The sequence below is a fragment of the Spea bombifrons genome, chromosome 1 (genome assembly GCF_027358695.1).
Source record: "Spea bombifrons isolate aSpeBom1 chromosome 1, aSpeBom1.2.pri, whole genome shotgun sequence".
Lineage (NCBI taxonomy): Eukaryota > Metazoa > Chordata > Amphibia > Anura > Pelobatidae > Spea > Spea bombifrons.
In genome coordinates, this window is record NC_071087.1 from 10,262,272 (window position 1) to 10,277,675 (window position 15,404).

The 15,404-nt window shown below is 42.8% G+C and overlaps 1 protein-coding gene across 4 annotated transcripts in view; it reads right to left on the reverse strand.

The window, feature by feature from the left end:
• Positions 1-15,404, reverse strand: part of CTBP1 (C-terminal binding protein 1) — a 166,037-nt gene that overhangs the window by 18,630 nt on the left and 132,003 nt on the right. For all 4 annotated transcript variants that reach the window (XM_053458173.1, XM_053458176.1, XM_053458174.1 and 1 more), the window contains one exon: positions 2,294-2,448. In XM_053458173.1, the coding sequence (XP_053314148.1) occupies positions 2,294-2,448 (155 nt within the window). The remainder of the gene's footprint in view (positions 1-2,293; positions 2,449-15,404) is intronic.

The window sequence follows — 15,404 nt, forward strand, 5'->3', positions numbered from 1 at the left end:
ACCCCCCCCAGAAGACACGCCAAATAATAAAACCAGGAAAATAAAGCGTTTTTCTTCCGGAGTTAAGAAAGCCTCTTACGTTTATCTCTGAAATGTCAAAAATGGAACGGCGGCGGTCCTGATTAACGCTGCGGATTAATACGCTGAGTATGTTTAAATATTCAGGATTAAAACTGAAATGAGTATCACAATCAATACAAAACGCAATCTCATGCATATTTAAAATTCCCTCGCTTTCTTAGCTCCTACCACTACTGCTGGGTGGCTGTTCCACTTATCTACCGCCGTGTCAGTAAAAGTAAAAATTCCTTCTACAACATCTATGATTTTTGCCCTTTTGTCCTGAGTATATTAAACAGGAGGGATCTCGTAAAAAAGAGTTTAAGAAGGCCAACAATTCCAAACATCCAAGAAAAGAAAAGGGGGCTAATCCGCTTAATATTCATTAAACTCCTCCAAGGGGTGCTTTTTTTTTTTTTGATTGACAAGAAACCCACAAAACGCGACATTTATTACAGAAATGATGTGACGCTCGGTCCAAGCGGAGAAGAAAACCCAGCCGAGCATCTTCCAGCCGGGGTAAGCAAATGCTTATTTAAAAGAGTAGTTAATTAAGGGCCATAAACCAGAAGAGGCGGCACGCGGGTGAGAGAGTTTTGTAAAGGGCAAGTTATTGCATTATGTGCGGAATTACGCCGCTCGTTAAGAATACCGTATTATGGAGACGGCCCCCCCCTTCTCTTTTTAATTAGTCTTGGTTGTATTCCTACACACACGGACAAAACGTTCCTATACAGCCGGGTGTGTTTTATAGTAATCCGCCTACCCGCCGACATTCATCCCGGCCTGGATTCACGCTGAGCTGAAAGGCGAGGGTGAAAATCAGAGTGACAAGAGAGAAGGGCCAACGCGGTTCTATGTACCTGCCTTTCTGAGCCGGCACATCGCCAAATCCTCACCCCAGATACATGATGAGGATATCATGTCATTCACCAAGCCTCTCACTAACGTGTTCCTTTCCATCTGAAAAAGAGACCTCTGAGGCCTCAGAAGCTTATTGGATTAGTAAAAGCATCAGGAGATCTTCCCTTCGGGTGAATACAGCTATCTAGGTTTTCCTTATTAACCATATTTCAGAAACATGTTTTTAAAGCCTCGCAGCTCTAATTACTAAATAAACGATGTCTCTCGGGAGGTTTCTATATCTTTATGGCTCTTCCGTCAGACCGAAGAGACACCTGTTATCAAGCGGTTATCTAATGAGGTCTCAGAACCGATTCTCTACAATCTACGACCCCGATCCACCTTCCTCGTGTGCTGCAAGACCTCGAAGAACCGCACGCAGACTGAAGAGGAACATAACACTTAAAGAGGCGCCCGGAGAGAAAAAGAACACTTTTCTTAGAAAAACCTTAAAAAAAACCAACACATTCTATTTATAATTAACTACGAGTGAGCCAACACCGCGTGAGAGGCTTCATACCGCGCGTCTGAGTATCAGATAATTAACCCTTCTGTGGTCACTCATCTGCAAGCGTTGCAGTTACCTTATTGGTAGCGGAAGTGGTTAATATAGCGAGGGGATATGCAGAAAATTATTCTGGGATTCATATAAGGGCCAGCGATCTTAAAGCGTCTCTACATTCTAAAGGGTCATGCGCAATAGAGCATAAGCACAAACATTCCCTTGGACTGCATTCCATTGGTTGCTATTAACAATAACCCCACTTTTCAGACCTTGAACCGGAATCACTTTCTGTAGATTTCAGCCAACGTTACCGAACATGAAAAAGCCCCCGCTCAAAAGCCATCCAAGGATCATGGTTTCGCCAGCGTCTGCTCAAGCCAGCCAAGCAAATACACAACCGGCGCTTACGGCAAGTCCGGTAAAACTCCGACAGTAAGCTGTAATTAATAGATTTGGGGAAAACGTGGAAAGCACAGACATGACAGCATACAGACGAGAAGAACATCTCATCTGAACCCAGAGGGAGAATGGGCTTCACAACCTCTCCCCAGCATGCGATGCTTTACAATGGGATAAGTTGCGCTCTGGACCAGTACACCTTGACCAGCCTATGCTTGTTAAACCAGTATAGACAGATTTGAGTCCAGTACCGGACTCCTCTTGACCAGATGATGGGCGGCAGCGTCCTAGTATCCCCTTCCAAAAGGTACCATTATGGCCAATTTGGGGTCATATAACCTTTTTTTTTAGCTTTTGTAATGATATCTGTTCTGCGCTGGCAAGAAATCGCCTGAGTCAGACATGCGCAGACTATATGGTGGTTACCTTTTCGTGAATTTCTTGTGTGGACTGTGCATCGCAGAAAGCCACAGTGGCAACATCCTTCAAGATGGGCATTTCTACTGTACAATCCCGGCCATCCAGCAGGGCTACCAGGGGGCGCGGGTGCATGGGCCCGTTCATTATTGGAGGTCGAATGCCTGTAAAACGCAAGAGACATTGAGAAATTAGCCAAAAAGGAGCATCCGCTACGCTGTGAAGGGGTCATGTATTTTCCCTACTCTGCCCACATTCATTACCAGAATTACCTCATTCTCTCAGGGTTCATCAATCTGACCCCCCATCCCGATGTGCATCTCCTTCGGGATCTTCTCACCCCAGCCATCAATCTGTCTACGTACCTGGCCCTTTTCTCCAGATTTTAATCCCAAATTACTGTCCCTGCCATGAGTACTGAATTTACACCCTGCATGACCTTGGCCCAGAAATGCCATCTAAGGCTGCCATTTTAAATCATGCCACTGCTCCCACTTCAGGCTGATCCTTCTTCAATCCCAACTATTTTCCTCGTCCCCAACTCCTCAATAACAACACCTTCCCCCTGGCCAGGATACTTCTATCATGAACTATTCCTCCGGCCCCGATTCCTCTATCCCGACAGATTCCAGTTTTGTAAAATGTACAAAAACTCCACGAACCATAAAAAGTCTAAAACCTGAAGACTCGGGGATAAGACGAGAAGAAAGGCAACGCTCGATCAATTTTAATAATACTGTAAATCCAGAAGTAATCATAATACAAATTGCTTGAGATTCAAATAAAAATACATTTATTACTAAAGTATTTGATGGCCAACGCGATGCGGTCCTCCCCTTCTGTCACACGAGCCCATCATGGTGAGCAGAAGTGGGTTACCGGTGACCTTAGACCAGAAAACGCAGATAAAAAAGCAAAGAGAAAAACAAGCGATGACACTTTGTCGCAGATCTATAGCAGTAACACCATATGATCCTTTTCTCCCCCTTCTCTCTTGATCCTTTTCTCCCTTCTCTCTTGATCCCTTTCTCCCCCTTCTCTCTTGATCCTTTTCTCCCCCTTCTCCATTGAACCTTTTCTCCCCCTTCTCTCTTGAACCTTTTCTCTCCCGAACCTTTTCTCCCCCTTCTCTCTTGAACCTTTTCTCCCCCCTTCTCTCTCGAACCTTTTCTCCCCCCTTCTCTCTTGAACCTTTTCTCCCCCTTTCTCTCTTGAACCTTTTCTCCCCCATTCTCTCTTGAACCTTTTTTCCTCCTTCTCTCTTGAACCTTTTCTCCCCCCCTTCTCTCTTGAACCTTTTCTCCCCCCCTTCTCTCTTGAACCTTTTCTCCCCCCCTTCTCTCTTGAACCTTTTCTCCCCCCCTTCTCTCTTGAACCTTTTCTCCCCCCTTCTCTCTTGAACCTTTTCTCCCCCCCTTCTCTCTTGATCCTTTGATCCATGTAATCCAGCAGGTCACGCTAGCTGTACTGACACGTGCTGCTGATTTTATTTTTTTTTGAATAATTTAACAGCAATTTTATAAATGAGGTTTGATTTACAGGGAATTAATGTTAGAAAGAACTCATTTATGAGATTTTTTTTTTTTTTTTGATTTAAGCGAATTTTTTTTTATGGAAACCGGCAAAACAATATAATGCCGATATGACTTACACAATCGGAAGGCGTCCAGACGACCCCAGTGGAATACCGCGGCTTTTCTGCTCATTATGGGCAGTTTCGACTTTTGTGGCCGCTGTTGAAGTTACGTTGCCAGCACGCCAAAAAGTTACATTTTTAAACACGGATGTGATTTGTACCCCTTGTCATTTTTATCTAATTATTCCCAAAATAAGTGACAATTCTATGCAAGGATTCTAAATCCGGACAGATAAATGAGTCAATTTTCTTCAGCTGCCCTCGTTATTAGACACAATTTTAATTTTTTTTTGTAATTTCTGCCGTGTTTTATTTAAATTAAACGATATATACAAAATACCATTCCAAAAAAATGCAATATGCAATATGTGTTGGTACAATGAAATACAGCGAGAAGAGTAAAATTACGGTTAGAAAAACAGCAAAAAAAAAATAAAATATATAAAAATAATATTAAATAGCTAAGGTGTCCGGGCATAAAGGGGTTAAAGAATGGTCACATTTCACAGAAAGTCCCTGGAACGGAGGTCATAAATCCTGAGCACACACCCTGCCCGCTATCCAGTTTGTGCCCCCGGGAGAGCTCGGCTCAGGGCGTGTACCAGGCTCCAATTCATCTGATCTTGGCTCCAAATCGGGGGGGGGGGGGACACGCATTGGATTTTCCTCTTAGATATAGCAAATATATATCCATATACAACCGGGATGAGTATATCTCCATATTTTATGCAGGGGCCTCCAACATGGGGAGGAATAAGGGAAAACGGCCCCTTATAAATCCACAGCAGATGTGCTTTGGGTCTTCTCCAAAGCCACCAGGGTCTGGACGTGGAGGTCGACACCAGGGATCTCTCAATGGTTAAACGAAACCCTACTTATTGCCGGGTTTTCATAACAATCGAATATATTTGCATCCATTCCCTATCTATTTGGTACACACGGTTAGTCATGCTGCCTAAAAGGGCAGTAGAGGTTACGCCGAAATCTACCTAGGGGTCCCCCTCGTTTCTGACTTCTCTGCCGACGTGGGTGGGTGAAAAGCCCCTGAACTTTTATTTAGGTTACATTTACTGGTGTATATAATCACACATGGTATATGTCACACGTATACATTCCCATGTTAATCCTGTTGATTTTGGGAACACGCCTCTTTTAAGCCCATTTTTATTGAATTGAATGACAAGACAATCATCCACACTCTCAAGCGAAACAAGCTTTTAAAAGGCAAAACAACATAATTACGGTCCTTTACGCCTCTTCTTGAGCGCATCGGCTTGTGTTTGAAAAAGGCGTGTTATGATGTCATGCATCACATGTCACAGCGGCAACGCACATCTCAATACGGTAGTTGACTTCCCAAGCGCATCGAGGCAAAAAAGAGGAAACACAAATTTCTCTCTCAAGAATTTTCTCTATACAAAACAGATCTATTTTTTATGCTGCTATGGTAACAATGTCTTTAAACCTATCAGCATTGACGTGACAACACGGGAGGAATAAGGTAGGTATAAGATGGGGTCTCTGTCCGCACAGACTATGGTGTTGGTGGACACCATGACCTTTTATCGCTCCATCAAGTACAAAGCAGACACTGGCTAGAGAAAATTCCTGGTACGGAACATTTAAACAGGTCCTACGGGGTTAAAGTAACAACGGAGGGGCACTCCTTATTTGCACTTAAGCGCATATGAAGGTTTAGGGTCCCTTTAAATATTCATGTTGCCTCCCCTCCAAAAGCACAGGGGGGGGGGTCTGCAGAACACCCTCGTATGCATTTGCCCCCTTCCCCCAGCTACATGCCACGCTATGATGTAGTTACAGGGTGGGGGTCTATTGAGATTTAAACGGGAGCTCTTCAGTGCCACTGATTGGGTGCTTCAAGTAGCCAATCAGTGATAAGAATCATCAAACCAGCTGCAGATACAGGGCTACAGTTTCTACTTAAGAAAAGTACTTTTTGGGTTAAAGTGTACATTAACGTATTCATGGGGACAGTACAGCCCCTTTAAGATGTCTTTATTAGGTATTAATCGCGTTACTTAGAGTCCAGCTACCTTCATGGAAAAATGTAGTAAATTTTTTTTTTTTTTATTGATCCAGCCATCCATGTTTCAGGGCTGGGGGGAAATCTGCAAACGAGGGAGTTAAACACCCACCGTTTTGACGTTTGAATTCTAAGCCAAGTTCATTGAAAAGGCAAGAAAAACAGGAAAAAGGAAAATAAAATGGAAAAAAATAAATAAGACTGGTTGACTGAGATTAGGCCAGGAACAACAGACTCCCGTCCAAACACAACAGGCCACGGGCTTGGCCGAGCGGATCGGGTTACGTTTAATTACAATAAAAAGAAAAACCAAACACGCTAGAATTTGGAGTTTTGCTCAAACCAAGAACAAATAATGCGTCCGAGAGGTCTATGGCGGCCGGCGACCAATAACCCAGCCACTGGCCCCAATAATTACATCGGGGGAGAGCTATAAAAGGCGGCCCCCCGTGGTAACACTAGGGCATTTTTGCCACAATTACTGTCCATGTGAAGTTCTATTTCTGGCCTTTTTTGTACGGCCCCTGCTGAGAAAAAAAAATGTGACCATTCCACACGGGAATAGTTGTTTTATTGTTTTTCCCGGCATCAATAAAACAAATTAATGTGGAAAAAAAACAGCAAAATAGCTTTCAAGAGGCCAAAGCTATTACCCACAGATTACCTCGGACCACCTCGGCCCTCCATGCAGGAGAAGCTCGCTGAGGGTGGTCTTTTATAACACGGAGTGCAAGTCAGGAGCTGGAGTGTTTACTCTCCTGCGATCTCCCAGGCAGAACTGTGAGTGACTCCACTTGGGTTCTAGTGCCCCGGCGCGGGTAAAGTTATTAAGTATGACATTAGGAGGGCACAGCTTATGACCCGATCCTCTAATGTCCTTCTAACTAAACGTTCCATCTCCAACCAGGAGGCTTGAGTGGAAGCTCAGCTGGAAGCCACAGAAATTACTATGAAAAAAAAAAAAAAGAGGAAAAGTGGAAAATTTCTACATGAAGAAAAGAAGAAATATGACCCAGACTTCGATCCTCGTTAGAATTGTACTTTTGAAACCAGCTCCTTTGAAAGCATCTGATTTAAGGACCAAGTAATACGGATTTTTGCACAAAATTATTTAACCAATTACAAAGAAAATAAAAATAAAGGAAAAAAAAAAGGATCAGGATGTGGAAGTCTGGTGCATGCTGGGTATTACTGACAATTTACACAATTTCCTGCCGTTTCCATGACATTATTATGACTTTTAGGGCAGGAGAACCATGTGATTCCCTCATACCCAGCAGACCTTCCGAGCTCCTAGAAAAGAGGGGCATTGGGGCTTTGGGTCTTGAAGAGGGACACTTGGGAGGTAGACGTCTTCAATGCTGTGATCATATTTGTTTATTAATTTATATTTCCTTCTTTTTTGGCGACCTTTATTTATTGCTTGTCCGGGTAATTCAAACTCTCCATGTAACGTCTTCGATACGCCTGCCAGCGCCCATCTGCCACCAAAAACGCCAAAAGAGTAATGGATGGCCGTAGACAAAAGGGACAAACATCTGCTCCGAGCCCAAGTTACGTGGGTTCAAGGCTGGTTTCTTTCTAGCTTTGTTTGGACACAAAACATATCAAAAATAGGGGGCTTTTTAAAAAAAATAAAAAATAAAGCGGAAGCTAATCTACGTCACGGGTCCGGTGCGGGTTACAATAACAGATCTCATCCAAGGTAGACCTTCAGAAAAGCCAAGGCAGTTCCAAAAACTCTTGTGGGTGATTTTAGCCACGAGACGGTCTATTTGGAGAACCTTATTGTAGGCAAAGGACATAAAGGGATTTTTCAGCTGTATTTTTCAGTTATTGCATTTTTTCCCCAAAAAGAAAATAGTATTTTAATTTTAATTCTCCTCTTAGATTCAGCAGCCATATGGCATATCGCATGGATGATTAAAATTCCCTCGCTGTATTAACCCCTAGCCACTTCTGCAGGGAAGCTGTTCCATACATCAATTACCCTCTTGGCAACGGAAGAGACAACCTTTCCCTTTGCAGCACAGGTCACCAAGAGAGGTACAACTATAACGAGAGGGATAATAATGGGAACGGGCAACCACGCGAGTCTTATGACCACGAATTTACGAAGGATGCTTCCAATGTATAAACATGAGGTTGCTAAAATAAAAACCGTAGGTACCAAATCCGTTAAAAATAGGATCCGGGGAACCGATTTGCTTTATAACAGCCTTACATTTCCATGGTGCCCCCCTTACAAATGCATGGGGGGGGATTACGCAGAACCCCCCCCGCCCAATATGCATTTGGTTGCCCCCGGCTATTTTCCGTTCATGTGATTTACTTACAGCCGGTCGGCGCCAAACCAAAGAGGAGGGGGGAGCCTGTGGTTCTGTAGCTGCAGCTTCTCCCCAAGGTAAATATCTTTTAAACTTGCATATCGAAGTACTTTAGTATACATTTTTCTACATTGGGGCTGTCAGCGACATTAAACTGTCCCTTTAACACTTCCCAACGAGGTGGAAACAGGAAGTCAACATCTTAGAATCGTTCAGGAAGTCATATTCTTGGTTTTACTCGGTGAGGAAAAATTCTATAATACTAAAATCTCGAGCGCAAAGAAATGAAGCGCGCCGGCGATGCCCTGACTCAGGATAAAACGCGACGTGAAGGAATTCGCTACAAATGCGTCCGCGAGGCATAAAATAAACGAACGCAGGCGGGCTCGCCAAACGCATCAACAGAGCGAGTAAATCATTGAGAGATTTCTGAGGGAAATTACAGTTTCTGATATAAATACCAATTACAAAAGCGTGGAAAAAAAGGCAAAAAGCGTCTTCTATCCCGTGTCGCCTTTGAATTTGGAACGTCAAGGGTATTAATGTGTGAAAACAAGTGCATCAAAAGCGCGTCGCCATGGCAACACTGGAAAGAGTCGCAGCGTTCCGTTTAGAGGAGGCACAAGCAGTGGATCCAAATTGCAAAGCGCTATTTGCTCATCAATTAGATGCCATCATCGTAATTGGCGTTTAACAACAAACGCAATAAATCCACATTAGTCTGTCGGAAAAAGCCAAATGACTGAGTGTAAGCAAAGCTGAATAATAATAATAATAATAATAATAATAATAATAATAATAATAGAGCGTTTATCCGTATACACTTTACAGCTCAGTTCACCAAAGTACCCCCCATACTAAAATGTGTCATTTTATTCTTTCCCCGGAACGTTTAATAAAATAAAAGAGGTATTCAGTTTGTATGGCAACAACCTATCAGGGTCCGCTTTTCTGTCACGTGACTATCAAGCAGTCCCTGGGACAAAAAAAAAGCCCCTATTCAGTGTCAGATCCCTGCACAGTATATATATATATATATATATATATATATACATATACATATATATACACATATATATTATATACACACACACACACGCACACTGATTCATCATTTCCTAATCGGATTTCCAATCCTGACACATAAAGCTTGCAGCCAAATGTGTGCGCTAATGTATGCATGAAAATATGTCTTAGAAAAAATCCCCACTCTCATAAAACAGGACGTTTAGCATCGACACCTGTAGATAAAATAATTAGCGTCAGAACAACGACAAGTTTTATGCCTGCTGCTCCACAATTAAGAATAAAACTGACGTTCTAAAAAGAAATAGAACAGTAGAGATCTCTGCTATGCTGTCCCTAGCAATGTCTGTGTTGGGCAAAAAAATACTATTATTATTTATGGTTTTATATAGCGCCATCAGATTCCGTAGCGCTGTACAATGGGTGGTACATAACATAAAATTTTTTTACAAAAAAAAAACAGGTGAGGAGGGCCCAGCTCAAAGAGCTTACAATCTAGCGTATACACACACACACACACGAGCAGCACATGGAAATCAAAGATAAAATGAAAACATAAATCCTAGGGCAGCCTGGATCGCTGCTGAACCGGCATGCAGCTGAATTTATGCAAATATGTTTACATCATGCCAAAAGCAGAACGATGAAGCATTATCAATAGAGACGGGAAGCCATTATTATATTATTATATTGTCGATAGGTATAGCGCCGTCATATTCTGCAGCGTGGTACAATGGCCATTAGGTAAAAAGCAAGGAGTTTATATATATATATATATATATATATATATATATATATATATATATATATATATATATATATATATATATATATATATATATATATATATATATATATATATATATACATACATACATACAAATTCTTAAATTAGGTAAAACTAGAACAGGCAATAACCATTACAGAAAACATACCAATGCCGACTAAGTGGCCGGAACAGGGGACCATGTCAGCATACCCCTAGGGGCATCACCAGCAATTGATGCTCAAGCAGGAGGTATATGCGACTCACCTTTATGGGTTAAAACTAACGCAGTGATGTAATTACACATTGATCACGGCAGAATGTTTGGGCAATGACCCGATTCTTTAACACAGTGTAACATTTTGTTAAAGTGTCGGTCGTGTAACACTACTGGGTTTATTTAAGGGACTTTGGCAAAGTTTACTTGGCCCCCCAACAAATTCATCAGAAATCCACATTAGCAAATACCCACCTTCCTAAACACGGGAGTTATATTGGTCAACCCAAGGCTTTGGGACTATAGCTCCATCATCTCATGCTTGGCCTCCTGCCAGTAATAAGGGTTGCCATATTGGCCATTTTTTCCAGGATAAATATAATTTTCACATGTTAGGGCCCACTACTTATAAACGACTTCCATAGGAATCTAGAAAATGTTGATACAACACTGGAATAGAGAGTTTGACAGCAGATGGGGAGCACTTGGCTTATCTGGTCTGCCCGTTTTTCCTGCTGTGAAAAGGACTTCCTTCTGCGAGTTTATAAATCCAACATACAGCAGGGGTGGTGGTCGCCAACCTGGACAAAATGGCCAATATGGCAACCATTATCACCCGAGAATCCTTAAGGAACGGACAGATAATCTATCATAAACAGCGGCCAGTTCCAGACCAATATCCCAAGACTCACCAAAGCTCTTAAACGACCACAGCCAAACATGACTCCTTTGTGAGTCAGGGATAGCCCAGCCATCTTATGCACCCATTGTCAGCCAAATCCAGTGCTGGCTTACATGAGTTCTAAAGGGGTCTAACGAGCAGAAAGCACTCCCACCAACTTCAATGGGAGCACTTTCCTACCACTCATCGGTTGCCTAAACTGGCGTGAAAATAACTTAATGGAAGGGGTGGTGTATTGCAGCTCTGGAGCTGCAGCTTCAGGTAAGAGGTGATTTATTTCATATAAAAATCCATATTAAAGTACTTACAAATACTGAACTTTAATATGCAATCCTCATTTATGGGGCTACATGGGGAAGTTCTTCCAGGCTATAAAAATTGCCAAGAGCGAGAAGCTATTCACAACGTAAATATCTATTCCGACTTCCAGGCTTCCTTCCAACATGCAGCAGGGGTGGTGGTCAGCAACATATAAAAAAATAAATGTGTCCAGAAACATATGGCAGATATGACAACCATCATCACCCGAGAATCCTTTAGGGGTTGACTCTAGAATCTATGATAACCAGGTCAGTTCCAGACCAATAACCCAAGATTTGCCAAAGTTGAAACAGTCCTTGGTCTGGCCTTATATGTAAGATGACCCACTGGTACAAATGTATTATTTCCTCTAGAATTTGTAAATCCTTCTAGACATTGGGGTCTCCAGAACCGTACGCAACACTCTAGGTGAGGTTCTGCCACTTCACAGATATCCGGTCAGACCACCGCGCTCTCTGCCAACACTCAGTTACATTGCCTGCCTATCTCCTAAGTCCTCGGAAATAATTACCCTGAAGCCCCTCGCCTCCTGTGCTGTCTTCACGGTAGCCCAGACTTTTTTCAGAAACGTACAACACAAAAGTCTCAGAGGTAACGGACTGTGCCCGCTATTCCAACAAGAATTCATTGGCCTGTGACGTATCCTGTCCTAGGCCAACTTAGCCTAGGGGGGGTCAGATCCAGAGGGCGGCAGTCCCCCTTCTGCAAAGCGGGGGCAAGATCATCCTTATGGGTGATCAGACTTCCCGGTGTGTTGCTGCTCTATTGGCCGGATCCTGGATCAACTGGGTTCCACAGTACAGATCACTGCTCCTACAACATGTGCCCAAGTTTATGTCTATTGGTCATTCTCCTTCTCCAGAACCAAGGAGGTGCCCAGTAGCTTTACCATTGTGTAGGCGTGAAAACGTCACCAACTTTATCCAGAAACCGGATGCACACACAGCGATGTAGATCAATCATCAACGGAACTTGGAAACATAGAAGTTGACTGCAGATAAGAACCATTCAGCCCATCTATCTTTCCTGATATGAAGACTCAAGTCAGTCGTTGGTCTCGTCTTAGATTCAGGATAGACATATGCCTATCCCATGCATGTTTAAACGCCGTCACTCCTACTGGGAGGCTGTTCCACTTATCCATCACCATCACAAGGTCAAAGCAGCTTGGCATTGGAAATTTTAATACTACAGGAACAGCGACCCAATGTCTTCTTCTAAGCCCACCTAATCAGAACATCCCTACTAATAAATATATTAAAAGTACTTTGTTATATTATACACAGCAATTCTAGAGAAAGGCGAATAAGTTCTGCCCACACAAACAAAGTATGCCATCCAGTCCTGTCCAAAGCACAGAAAGGATCCAATCATCATGTAATTGCTAATATAACTCATCCCTAACACTTCAGGTGTCCCTATCAGGATATCTGTGCTGAGGTGTGTGGCTAGAGGGGGTAGGGGTAGACCACCTACCCACCATATTTGAAGACCCAAGTGGGACCTCCATTGATCTTACAGCTCGCTAGGCCAGTTGGGGGAGATGACAGGATCACCTCAAGCCGCCCATGATGCTCGTTACCCGCAAAGGCAGGACAGTGCCCCAAATTCAGGGCATTAAGGAGGTCTGTGGCCGCCATTATTACCGGCTAGATATATGAAATCGCAATCAAAGCATTAAAGGCTTGATGTAACGGCTCAGTCCTCCCCTGTGTGAAATATCACTTACCTCTGACATGCGGACCCCTATTTAAAGAGGGCACGCCAGTAAGATAAAGGCGCACGTCACATCCATCAGCGTAAATTCATTTATAACAGAAATCTTTAAATCTATTAACTGGGAATGAATGAAATTATTGATTTCAAGATCCAAGGATTGACACGCATGACGGAACGCAACCGCAAACAGGATCCCAAGCGATCAAACGAACATGCGCAGGTCTGCCGTCTGAGCGTCCAACGGCAAACGCGGAGGAAGAGGAACGGAAGCAGATTTCAGAAAGATGTATGAAAGAAATACTGCTCCGACACACCGGATTACACAGAGGTTAGCACTAAATCAACACGACGTGCACTCACGTTTCCATATATAACTCACACTCATAACATCTTCAAGAAACAGGATTTTCGTGTCCTCAAAAGGAAATGTAGGAGCGTTTTAACCAAAAATCAAGGTTACGGAGAGCAGTTCTAGTAGGAAGTGGAGCTGTTACCGTAGCAACCAGCGCAATGTTCCTGCCAACTGCTCCATCTTCATTCTTTTACATCAGAATTGTGCTTCGTTAATACCCTCCGCGGCCCTTACCGATACATATTGGTATTTTAAACCTTTCCTGTGAATCATTTTTATTGAGTCTCTCTTAACGATGATTGCGGCCATATTATTAGTAGTGGTGACCAGGGAGCGCACATCCCTATACAACATAAGGGAGGGTTTGATTGGCTATTCATCCCCGACCTCCAGGTGCAATCTCCATAGCAACCGACGGAAGTTTCCTGCCAACTGCACCAGAATCGCTTTCGATGCTTAACCCCTTCTATTCTCACAAAAGGTGATTAATGCTAGGACATCACCGCTGCGAAGGGCCCAGGTTAAGAGGCAGTCGCATCAACCCCAGGTCATTTCTCAAGGTCAACCTTGTTCCACCCCCTGCTGTTGACAGTTCTAAAGGAGGGCTGTAGGACCATTAAACTGGACGGTATCTTTAACTGCCTTAAAAACAGGCAGAAAGCCCTTAGGGACAGGGATGCTAGAATATTCTGCAGTGGCGATAAGAAAGGAAAGATAAATCACAACGGAATAATAGCCAGGGCTGTCGTCTTCATTTTATGAGGAGTGGATGGGTTGGAGTGGATAGGTTGGGGGGGGGGTGGATGGGTTGGGGGGTGAATCTGGTTTGGTGACATTTTGTCGGAGGCGTCCACAAAGAGCTGGTTGAAAGAAAGCATTTCCGTTATTCTAGCAGAGAGCGGAGGAGGAAAAGGTTCAATAAGAGTTTAGTGACAGCTGCATCGAGGAGACTTAAAAACGTCATAATCAGATTTCAAAATAGGATGAGCTCGCGATCCTGCTTTACACGAGGAGAGGGGGTTTGATATATATCTTATACATACACGTATAAAGAACACACACAACAATACCAGTGAACCAATTATCCAGAATCACAAGAAGATGAAGGACTAAGCCCGTTCCTTAATAGGATGAAATAAAAAACAAAAAAATCTGAGTTTTTTCCGGGTAAAATTCTACTTGCAGGACAGCCCTGCAATCTGCAGAAATCAAAATATACAGGGGGTCTCTAATAACCCATCAACAGCAGACAGAGGGGGGGGATCCCCCCCACCCCACACAAAGCCAACACGCAGTAGAACATGGTGATCCCCCAGGGAAGGTTTGGCATTCGTAGCAATTAATACTCCAGAGTCCATTTTTTTTTTTTTTACTTTAAAAGCTGGTGTCGCAGCACAGGCTGCAGTCTATCCTCGGGGGGGAGGGAGAGGGGGAGGCTTAAAGGATATATTTAAAATGTTAAGAATAGTGATTTAAGGAATGCAGAACGCGGGTACCTTCATCGAGGAATATCAAATCTCCATCACATGAATCATTTCATGTACTTCCTGATATATGCAATACAGGGAGAAGACACTATACTGCACACGTTTAAACAGATCTCAAATATTACACACATATATATGTGCGTGTGCGTGTATATGTATATGCGCGTGTGTGTGTGTACATGTATATGTGTGTGTGTACAGTTGCTTGTAGTTTCAGAAGACATTGTCAGTGTAACTAAAAAATGCAACAGTATATATATATATATATATATATATATATATATATATATATATATATATATATATATATATATATATATATATATATATATAAAGATAACAATGTTTCATGTTCTTTTGCTGTGAAGACGCCCCCTCCTTTTTTTTCGTATTCAAGTAATGCAAACACATCAAAATAAAGCCTTTGTAAAATACAAGTAAAAAAAACAATTCTACCGCCTTCTTGCATAAAAACACCTTTATCAGCATTCAGCACACAACTCCCCAGAACCGCATTCAGCTCTCAAAGACATTTAATAAACG